At 40.9% G+C, this 11,953-nt stretch overlaps 1 protein-coding gene across 1 annotated transcript in view; it reads right to left on the bottom strand.

Moving 5' to 3' along the window:
- Positions 1–11,614, bottom strand: part of LOC124010665 (active breakpoint cluster region-related protein-like) — a 129,200-nt gene extending 117,586 nt beyond the window's left edge. Inside the window, 1 exon segment of the mRNA XM_046323332.1 lies at positions 11,397–11,614. Within this exon segment, the coding sequence (XP_046179288.1) occupies positions 11,397–11,579 (183 nt within the window). The 5' untranslated portion in view covers positions 11,580–11,614.
- Positions 11,615–11,953: the final 339 nt, after the last annotated feature.

Genomic DNA, 11,953 nt, shown 5'->3' with positions numbered 1-11,953 from the left:
AAATGGCATATATTATATTATTGGAAGATTGACCGTAAGAGACTACATTTACCAGGTGTCCGCCCAGTGTCCTGTGTCTAAATTATTGCGTAATCTCTAGGTCCATGCGCGTTCCATTTCTTCAGAAGAGAAAGTCAACTGCCACGAAGGATTTATCATCGATAGATATGTGAAAAACACCTTGAGGATTGATTCTAAACATTGTTTGCCATGTTTCTGTCGATATTATGTAGTTTTTTTTTCTTACCCAAAAGTGATGAAGAAAACGGAGCGATTTGTCAACACAACTAATATTTTTGTAAAAACTGAACATTTGCTATCTAACTGAGAGTCTCCTCATTGAAAACATCTGAAGTTCTTCAAAGGTAAACGATTTTATTTTAATGCTTTTCTGGTTTTTGCGAAAATGTTGCATGCTGAATGCCAGGAATAATGCTATGCTAGGCTATCAATACTGTTACACAAATGCTTGTTTAGCTATGGTTCAAAAGCATATTTTGAAAATCTGAGATGACAGTGTTGTTAACCTCTTGCGCCGAGCCATCCCGGATCCGGTATCGTGACTACAGCCTCAAGCTCATTACCATAACGCAACGTTAACGATTTCTAAAAATCGCAAATGAAATGAAATAAATATGCCTGCTCTCAAGCTTAGCCTTTTCTTAACAACACTGTCATCTCAGATTTTCAAAATATGCTTTCAATCAATCATTTGTGTAAGAGTGTTGATGGCTAGCTTAGCATTTAGCGTAGCATTTAGCACGCAACATATTCACAAAAACCAGCAAAGGAATCAAATAAAATAATTTACCTTTGAAGAACTTCAGATGTTTCAATGAGGAGACTCAGTTACATATCAGATGTCCAGTTTTTCCTGAAAGATTCTTTGTGTAGGACAAATCGCTCCGTTTTGTTACTACGCATTTGGCTACCGAAACTAACCGAAAGTTCAGTCACCTAAACGTCAAACTTTTTTCCGAATTAACTCCATAATATCGACCGAAACATGGCAAACGTTGTTTGAATCAATCCTCAAGGTGTTTTGTCAAATATCTCTTCATTGATATGCCGTTCGTGGAAGCATGGTTTTTCTCAGAATCCCATGGAAAAATACCAGCAGCTGAGTTTTGCGCACCAATTTCCACGCAGGACACCGTGCGGACACTTGGCAAATGTAGTCTCTTATGGTCAATCTTCCAATGATATGCCTGCAAATACGTCACAATGCTCCAGACCCCTTGGGGAAACGATAGAAAGGGTAGGCTCATTCCTGTCGCATTCACAGCCATATAAGGAGATAATGAAAAACGTAGCCTCAGAAATCCTGTTCATTTCCTGGTTGCAGAAACATCTTGGTTTTGCCTGAAGCTTTTGTTCTAGGGCACTCACAGTGAAAATCTTTGCAGTTCTGGAAACGTCAGAGTGTTTTCTTTCCAAAGCTATCAATTCCATTGCATAGTCGAGCATCTTTTCGTGACAAAATATTGCGCTTAAAACGGGCACGTCTTTTTATCCAAAAATGAAATACTGCCCCTAGAGTCGTAAGAGGTTAACAAAAGGCTAAGCTTGAGAGCAAATAGATTTATTGCATTTCATTTGCGATTTTCATGAATAGTTAACGTTGCATTATGCTAATGAGCTTGCGGATAGATTTACACAATCCTGGATACAGGTTTTTTTCATAGCTAAACGTGATGCAGAAAACGGAGCGATTTGTCCTAAACAAATAAAAAACTGAACATTTGTTATCTAACTGAGAGTCTCCTCATTGAAAACATCTGAAGTTCTTCAAAGGTAAATTATTTTATTTGAATGCTTTTCTGGTTTTTGTGAAAATGTTAACGCTAAATGCTATGCTAAATGCTACGCTAGCTATCAATACTGTTACACAAATGCTTGTTTTGCTATGGTTGAGAAGCATATTTTGAAAATCTGAGATGACAGTGTTGTTAACAAAAGGCTAAGCTTGAAAGCTAGCATATTGATTTAATTTCATTTGCGATTTTAATGAATAGTTAACGTTGCGTTATGGTAATGGGCTTGAGGCTGTAGTCACGATCCCGGATGGCTCGACGCAAGAAGTTAAAGACGTAGATTAAGAAATACTGTACTGCTGTTTTGAGTTAAAAATGTAACACTTTAGAGTACTTAAGCATTGAATACATCGCAAGTTGAGAGATTTTCACAACAGTACCCGGGCTATAAAAAATAAATAGTCCTGCTAATAGGAAACATTTTCATGATGGGCAACACCTGCTACAGTTGTGGAGACACAGCATCTTGTTAACATTATTTATTGTAACCACAATGTCACACGCCATTTGCATCTACCTTTCTAATTACTTTAAGAGTTTGGGATTTACAAATGTGAGCTTTTCATTACGAGTTACATTGTTTAAGTTTTAACGAGCAGACTTTTTTTTGTAGGATGTGACATTTTTGACCAGTTGCAATTAAGTAAGTAGGCCTACTACAAAAAATCCTACTTGCAGTTGAAGTAGGAAGTTACCATACACTTAAATTGGAGTCATTAAAACACATTTTTCAACCTCTCCACAAATTTCTTGTGAACAAACTATAGTTTTGGCAAGTTGAATAATGACCAAGTCTACCTCGCTCCCTATTCCACTGAACCACTTAGGCAACAAACACAAGTCCAACATTTATCAGAAACTGTTAAACTACCTGTTCACTGCCCTCCTGCTCTCCGGGGATGTGCAACGCAACCCTGGGCCTAACATCACCGAGCCAGCGATACTCACCGGAGTGGAAAGCAGTGGGCCTCGTCCACTGATCGTTGCCGCTGTGGAAGTGGGTGAGTGCTATGGTCCCATGGTTTCTCTAGACTCACCCGGCTCCAGGATAGATTTTGACTCTTCAAACATACCCAAGTCTCTATATGAGATCCCTGACTCTGCTTCTGGTACGCAAGCTGTTTAATTAGTTCCCCGCATCCAGTGCAGGCGGGAGGGGTTGTTAATTACGCTACCGAACTGCCCCCTAATCAAACTAAACAAAACAGCCATAACCCGGCCATCAGAAAACACAGAACATTTAACTTTTTCCAATGTGTCAATCACTCTTGAGTCATCTGGGACCCACAATCTAAGCCCAAGGGAACACTAGGGGGGCACTTGAACATTCGTAGTGTCATTCCAAAAAGTGATCAAATTCAACATCTACTCAGACTCCAACCTTGACTTCCTCTGCCTCTCAGAGACATGACTCTCTCTCTCTCTCTCTCAAACTCTCCATCTGCTGCTGTGATTGTGCCTGGCTACAATGTTTTCAGGAGAGACAGGATTGAAGGAAAGGAGGGGGTCTGATGATTTACATTAAAGGACATATCCGATGTAAATAAATTGAGTGGTCATGTGATAATGAACTAGAATGTATCGGCCTGAACGTTACACTGTCTCCCCAAATGTCTTTTACCCTTATTGGAATGTATAGGTCACCTTCCACCAAAAGTGTGTTTTTTGATCAGTTTAATACATGCTTAGGGAATGTGATTTAGGGAAAGAGGTCATCTTAATGGGAGATTTTAACATTAATTATGAAGACAAGTGTTGTAGGAAAACCCTCAAACAGATCACTAATACCTTTGACCTTACACAGCTAGTTAAAGGACCAACCAGGGTGACTTGTTGCTCTAAAACACAGATTGATTTGGTGTTCAGTAATAAACCAGAGAGAGTGACTAAATCATTCAATATGGTTACTGGGCTATCTGATCATAATCTGACACTTATAGCCAGAAAGCTGTCTAAGAGCAGGTTTAACCTCTCTACTGTTAGAAAGCCGGATCAACTAAGTATACCTGAGAGTGAATTAAACTATTTTAAAAATGCAATTAAGGGAATTAACTGGAATGATTTCTTGTCCTATACAGACGTGGAAGCTGATAGTCAGGTTTTTCTATCCACAATCCAGACGACAATAAATGGTTTCCTAAAGAAAAATCAAATCCAAACCTGGCAAAAACAGCACTCTTCCTTGGCTAAATGGAGAAATCTGGAAACTGATGAAAGATTATTAAAGATTATGCTCTAAAAATAGCCCTAAGATCCAAATTAGAGCATGACAGGCGTAGGTTTACCATGTTGAGAAATAAGGTGATGAAGGAAATCAGACAGGCCAAGGTAAACTTTTTTATTAACATAATTGGTGAAGCAAATGGAAATTCTAAATTGATTTGGGAGAATCTAAAAAAGTTAAACAGGGAAAGACCATAGTAACACTACAAAAAGACTAGAAATCATGGTGAATGACAATCTAACACAGGATGCAGTCGAAATAGCAATAGCCTTCAATTCCTACTTTATTGACTCTGTCAGGGTACTGACACAGAACCCCTCCACTGGTTTCTTGGGCTCGGTGCTTACGCTCAACCTGTCTTCATCATAAGGGAGGTTTCTGAGTCAAAGGTGAACAAGGTGATTAGCTCACTAAAGAACTCTAAAGCCAAATATGTGTTTGGGCTGGACTCTACCTTTCTTAAAAACTACAAAGAGTCACTCATTGGCCCCATTACTAAGGTCACCAACACATCTATTGGTCTCGGGTGTTTCCAAGGGTATGGACGTGAGCCATAATAACGGCCATCTTTAAATCGCTGACCCTGCTGACGTGAGTAACTACAGGCCCATTAGTATACTACCTGTGGTGTCAAAGGTTGTTGAAAAGTGTGTAGCAGAACAACTGATTGCCCACCTCAACAACAGCCCCTTCACATTACACTCCATGCAGTTTGGCTTCAGAGTGAAACACTCCACAGAAACGGCCAACTGCTTTCTTCAGGAAAATGTGAAGTCCAAGATGGACAAAGGGAGCGTTGTTGGGGCTGTGTTTTCTGGACCTAAGGAAGGCTTTTGATACTGTTAACAATGAGATTATCATCACAAAATTGTCCAAGGTGAACCTTTCCCCCGATGCCTTGAGATGGATGAAATCATACCTTGAAGGCAGAACTCAGTGCGTCAGAGTGAGCAATGAGCTATCGCCCACTCTTAGCTATGATGTGGGCGTGCCCCAAGGGTCAATAGTGGGGCCCCTCCTGTTCAGCCTGTACATTAATGATCTGCCTTCTGTCTGTACTGGGTCTGAAGTTCAATTGTATGCAGATGATACAGTGATATATGTGCATGCAAAGAGCAAACAACAAGCTGCACAAGAACTCACTACTGTAATGGTCCAGGTTACAGTGGCTCAGAGACTCATGTTTGCATCTCAATGTGAAAAATAAATGTTTGCATGTTCTTCACAAAGAGGGCAACAGATGCTACTGAGCCAGATGTCTATGTGTCAGGGGAGATGCTCCAGGTGGTATCTGATTTTAAGTACATTGGCATCATACTTGATTCCAACCTCTCTTTTAAAAGCATGTCAAAAAGGTAATTCAGATAACCAAATTCAACCTAGCTCATTTCCGATTTATACGAAATTGTTTGACTACAGAGGTAGCAAATCTGTACTTCAAATCTATGATACTCCCCCACTTAACATACTGCTTAACTAGATGGGACCAAGCTTGATGTAAAACAACTATTCATTCTGTCTACAAACAGGCTCTCAAAGTGCTTGATAGGAAGCTCAATAGCCGCCATCACGGTTCCATCTTCATAAAGCATAAGCTCCTGAGCTGGGAAAATCTTGTGCAATACACCGACGCGTGTCTTGGGTTTTCTGTTTAACAAAAGTACTGAGTGGAGGCTCCCCCTCCAAACAGAAAACCCAAACATATGGCAGCAGATCCACAAGGTCTGTCATGAGAGGTGACTGTATAGTTCCCTTAAGGAAAAGCACCTTTAGTAAATCCGCTTTCTCTGTGAGAGCTTCCCATGTATGGAATATACTGCCATCAGACACACATAAATGCACAACCTATCACACTTTCACAAAATGTATGAATACATGGCTAAAGGTCAATCAGATTTGTGATCATAATCCCCAGCTGTGTATTACCGCTTTCCATGTTGTCTGTAGCTTGTGAGGTGTGGAAACACTGTTGCTTTTATGAATGTCCTGCTGCTTTTTGTTCTATGTTGTTCTGTCTGTATGCTACATCTTACTTGTCCTATGTTGCTCTGTCTGTATGCTATGTCTTGCTTGTTCTATGTTGTTCTGTCTGTATGCTATGTCTTGCTTGTCCTATGTTGCTCTGTCTGTATGCTATGTCTTGCTTGTTCTATGTTGCTCTGTCTGTATGCTACGTCTTGCTTGTTCTATGTTGCTCTGTCTGTATGCTACATCTTACTTGTCCTATGTTGCTCTGTCTGTATGCTATGTCTTGCTTGTTCTATGTTGCTCTGTCTGTATGCTACATCTTACTTGTCCTATGTTGCTCTGTCTGTATGCTATGTCTTGCTTGTTCTATGTTGTTCTGTCTGTATGCTACATCTTACTTGTCCTATGTTGCTCTGTCTGTATGCTATGTCTTGCTTGTTCTATGTTGCTCTGTATGTATGCTATGTCTTGCTTGTTCTATGTTGTTCTGTCTGTATGCTACATCTTACTTGTCCTATGTTGCTCTGTCTGTATGCTATGTCTTGCTTGTTCTATGTTGTTCTGTCTGTATGCTATGTCTTGCTTGTCCTATGTTGCTCTGTCTGTATGCTATGTCTTGCTTGTTCTATGTTGCTCTGTCTGTATGCTACGTCTTGCTTGTTCTATGTTGCTCTGTCTGTATGCTACATCTTACTTGTCCTATGTTGCTCTGTCTGTGTGCTACGTCTTGCTTGTTCTATGTTGCTCTGTCTGTATGCTATGTCTTGCTTGTTCTATGTTGCTCTGTCTGTATGCTATGTCTTGCTTGTTCTATGTTGCTCTGTCTGTATGCTATGTCTTGCTTGTTCTATGTTGTTCTGTCTGTATGCTACATCTTACTTGTCCTATGTTGCTCTGTCTGTATGCTATGTCTTGCTTGTTCTATGTTGCTCTGTCTGTATGCTGTCTTGCTTGTTCTATGTTGCTCTGTCTGTATGCTACATCTTACTTGTCCTATGTTGCTCTGTCTGTATGCTATGTCTTGCTTGTTCTATGTTGTTCTGTCTGTATGCTACGTCTTGCTTGTCCTATGTTGCTCTGTCTGTATGCTATGTCTTGCTTGTTCTATGTTGTTCTGTCTGTAGGCTATGTCTTGCTTGTCCTATGTTGCTCTGTCTGTATGCTATGTCTTGCTTGTTCTATGTTGCTCTGTCTGTATGCTACGTCTTGCTTGTTCTATGTTGCTCTGTCTGTATGCTACATCTTACTTGTCCTATGTTGCTCTGTCTGTATGCTACATCTTGTCCTATGTTGCTCTGTCTGTATGCTACGTCTTGCTTGTCCTATGTTGCTCTGCGTGTGCTCACTGCTCAATAATTGTCTATATTGTAATTGTTTTTAATAACCTGCCCAGGGACTGCGGTTGAAAATTAGCCAGCTGGCTAAAACCGGCGCTTTTACTGAAACATTGATTAATGTGCACTGTCCCAGTAACAATAAAATACACTCAAATAAATCTACTTTGTGCTTCACACAAGTAATGTTTCCAACAATTGTTTACAGACAGATTATTTCACTTATCATAGTTCTAGTGGGTCAGAAGTTTACATACACTAAGTTGAATGTGCCTTTAAGCAGCTTGGAAAATTCCAGTAAATTATGTCATGGCTTTAGAAGCTTCTGATAGGCTAAGTGACATCATTTGAGTCAATTGGAGGTGTACCTGTGGATGAAATTCAAGGCCTACCTTCAAATGCAGTGCCTCTTTGCTTGACATCATGGGAAAATCAAAAGAAATCAGCCAAGATCTCAGAAAAAAATTGTAGACCTCCACAAGTCTGGTTCATCATTGGGAGCAATTTCCAAACACCTGAAGGTACCACGTTCATCTGTACAAACAACAGTACGCAAGTATAAACACCATGGGACCACGCAGCAGTCATACGACTCAGGAAGGATACGTGTTCTGTTTCATAGAGATGAACGTACTTTGGTGTAAAAAGTGCAAATCAATCCCAGAACAACAGCAAAGGACCTTGTGAAGATGCAGGAGGAAACAGGTACAAAAGTATCTATATCCACAGTAAAACAAGTCCTATATCGACATAACCTGAAAGGCAGCTCAGCAAAGCAGAATCCACTGCTCCAAAACCGCCATAAAAAGCCAGACTACGGATTTCAACTGCACATGGGGACAAAGACAGTACTTATTGGAGAAATGTCCTCTGGTCTGATGAAACAAAAATAGAACTGTTTGGCCATAATGACCATCGTTATGTTTGGAGGAAAAAGGGGGAGGCTTGCAAGCCGAAGAACACCATCCCAACCATGAAGCACGGGAGTGGCAGCATCATGTTGTGGGGGTGCTTTGCTGCAGGAGGGACTGGTGCACTTCACAAAATAGATGGCATCATCAGGAAGTAACAAAATGTGTGTAACAAAAATGTGTGTGTACGCACGGGTGTAATTTGACATCTGCTTAATGTCTTCCACTAACATATGTACTAAATGAGTTAAGCTTATCATACAGTTACGTAAGTATAATGCACATTACAAATGATTTTACCCTATTTAAAATATAGATTAAAACGTTGCTTCTGACAAAACATTACACAGTCACAAAACCCCATAGTAAGTGGAACACTGTACTAACTGTGAATCACATCAGTCTGCTCTGTCACAGAGTGGTGTTGTATCACGAGGAGCCCTAACTCCTTTAGAGACCTTCCTTATGAGGGACAGAACACTGCTAACCCAATCAGATTCAATGGAAGCCTTCCCTTAACCAATCAGGAGAAACATCCCCACCCTCTCCACCCTCTGCGGATTAATGAGCAGAGTAATGCAGGAAAGAGACTGGGCCTAATGTGAGATATTACATCCCATTAACACTCACTCACTGATACTACACTGTCTGCTTACACACAGACAGACAGAGAAGCAGAGGGAGAGAAAGAAAAGACAGGAGAGAGGGACATAGGGAGAGGAAGAGGGAGAGAAACAAACGACAGGAGGGACATAGGGAGGAGAGAGGGAGGAGAGAAAAGACAGGAGAAACATGGAGGGGGACATAGGGAAAGGAAGGGAGAGAAAAAAGGAGAGACATGGAGGAGGGACATAGGGAGAGGAAGAGGGAGAAAGAAAAGACAGGAGAGACATAGGGAGAGGAAGAGGGGAGAGAAAGATAAAAAAGACAGGAGAAACATAGGGAAAGGAAGAGGGAGATAAAGAAAAGACAGGAGAGACATAGAGGAGAGGAAGAGGGAGAGAGAAAGAAAAGACAGGAGAAACATAAGGAAGGGAGGAAGAGACAGGAGAGCAAAGAGGAAAGACAGGAGACAGACATAGGGAGAGGAAGAGGGAGAGAAAGAAAAGACAGGAGAAACATAGGGAAAGGAAGAGGGAGATAAAGAAAAAAGACAGGAGAGACATAGGGAGAGGAAGAGAGACATAGGGAGAGAAAGAAAAGACAGGAGAAACATAGGGAAAGGAAGAGGGAGATAAAGAAAAGACAGGAGAGACATATGGAGAGGAAGAGGGAGAGAAAGAAAAGACAGGAGAAACATAAGGAAAGGAAGAGGGAGAGAAAGAAAAGACAGGAGAGACATAGGGAGAGGAAGAGGGAGAGAAAGAAAAGACAGGAGAGACATAGGGAAAGGAAGAGGGAGATAAAGAAAAGACAGGAGAAACATAGGGAAAGGAAGAGGGAGAGAAAGAAAAGACAGGAGAAACATAGGGAGAGGAAGAGGGAGGAGAAAGAAAAGACAGGGAGAGAGACATAGGGAGGAGAGGAAGATTGAGAGAAAGAAAAGAAAGTGGAAGAGACATAGGGAGAGGAGTGGAGGAAAAAGGGAGAGGAGAGTGGAGGAGACAAGGGAGAGAAGATAGAAAAGAGGAGAGTGGAGGAGAGACAAAAGAGAAGATAATCAAAAAGAGAACATTCAAAGAGAAGAGACAAAAGAGCAGTTTGAAAGGGAGAAGAGAAGAGAGAGAGAAAAGCAGAAAAGGGAGAAGAGGAGAAAAGGGAAAAAAAGAGAGAGAAAAGGAAAAAGAAGAGAAAAGGAAAAAGAAGAGAAAAGAGAAAAAAGAAGAGAAAAGGAAAAAAGAAGAGAAGAGGAGGAGAGGAGAGAAAAGGAAAAAGAGAAAGAGAAAAGAAGAAAAAGAAGAGAAGGAGAAGAAGAGAGGAGAGAAAAGGAAAAAAAGAGGAGAGAAAAGGGAAAAAAAGAAGAAAGAGAAAAGGAGAAGAAAAAGAAGAGAGAAAAGGAAAAAGAAGAGAGAAAAGGAAAAAAGAGGAGAGAAAAGGTAAAAAGAGGAGAGAAAAGGAAAAAGAAGAGAAAAAAGGAAAAAGAAAGAGAAAAGGAAAAAGAGAGAGAGAAAAGGAAAAAAGAAGAGAAAAGAGGAGGGAAGAGAGAGAGAAAAGGAAAAAAGAGGAGAGAAAAGGAGGAAAAAGAGGAAGAGAAAAGGAAAAAGAAGAGAAAAGGAAAAAGAAAGAAAAGGAAAAAAGAAGAGAAAAGGAAAAAGAGGAGAGAAAAGGAAAAAAGAGAGAGAGAGAAAAGGAAAAAAGAGGAGAGAAAAGGAAAAAAAGAGAGCAGAAAAAGGAAAAAAGAAAAAGAGAAAAGGAAAAAAAGAAGAGAAAAAGGTAAAAAGAAGAGAGAAAAGGAAAAAAGAGGAAAAAAAGAGGAAGGAAAAAAGAAAAAAAGAAAGAAAAGGAAAAAAAAGAGAAAATGAGAAAAGAAGAGAAGAGGAAAAAGAAGAGGAAAAAGAAGAGAGAGAGGAGAGGAGAGGAGAGGAGAGGAGGAGAGGGAGAGAGGAGAGGGAGGAGGAGAGGAGAGGAGAGGAGAGGAGAGGAGAGGAGAGGAGAGGAGAGGAGAGGAGAGGAGAGGAGAGGAGAGGAGAGGAGAGGAGAGGAGAGGAGTAGGAGCAGACTAGGGACTAATGGCTCGGCAGAACCTGTTCTAATTGAATGTTTATCCTAGAGGGGTATAGACTGTAGATTGAACAGTGGAATGTGATAGCACCATATCTACTTGTGCTTCATTTTACTGCAACAAGGTGAATAGTCACTCAAAACAGTGATTTATTGGAACTAGACTAAGTTGTCCTTCAACTTCCTGTTCTTCAAGCCTTCTTGGGACTCACGGGGTGCAGGTTTGTATTACAACCCAGTGCTACTAAGGCTGCATTTAGACAGGCACCCCAAATATTATATTTTTTTCACTAATTGGTCCTTTGACCAATCAGATCTGGAATAAAAGCTAACGTGAAAAGATCTGATGTGATTGGTCAAAAGTGAGTGTGAAAGAGATCACAGAATTGGGCTGCCTGTCTGCACGCAGCCTAACACACCTAATTCACTAAATCAAGGGCTTGATAATGAGTTGATGGATTGATAGGTTGATTGCCAGTCTTACCAGTTTCTTGAAGAGGTGTCCGACTGCGACCTTCTCATCCCACTGTTGTATGTGAGGGAGGAGGGCGTCGTAGAACTCCTTGTGGATCTCAAAGATGTCTTGGATCTTATAGAAGATGGTCTCTACCTGCTGTATGGTCAGCACCGGCTGGGACGTGGTGGCTGTCGCCTTCAGGGGGCGCATGGGCTGCACACACACACACACACACACACACACACACACACACACACACACACACACACACACACACACACACACACACACACACACACACACACACACACACACACACACACACACACACACACACACACACACACACACACACACACACACACACACACACACAGAGAAGAGAGTTAATATATGTGTATGTCTGTAAACAAGCACTGACACTTTCAACAGATAAATAATCATTATCCTGGGCAGTGGTCAACAGATAAATAATCATTATCCTGGGCAGTGGTCAACAGATAAATAATCATTATCCTGGGCAGTGGTCAACAGATAAATAATCATTATCCTGGGCAGTGGTCAACAGATAAATAATCATTATC

The sequence above is a fragment of the Oncorhynchus gorbuscha genome, linkage group LG02 (genome assembly GCF_021184085.1).
Source record: "Oncorhynchus gorbuscha isolate QuinsamMale2020 ecotype Even-year linkage group LG02, OgorEven_v1.0, whole genome shotgun sequence".
Classification (NCBI taxonomy): domain Eukaryota; kingdom Metazoa; phylum Chordata; class Actinopteri; order Salmoniformes; family Salmonidae; genus Oncorhynchus; species Oncorhynchus gorbuscha.
Note: the sequence above shows the minus strand (reverse complement) of the source record. Positions and strands in the feature narration are given on the sequence as shown.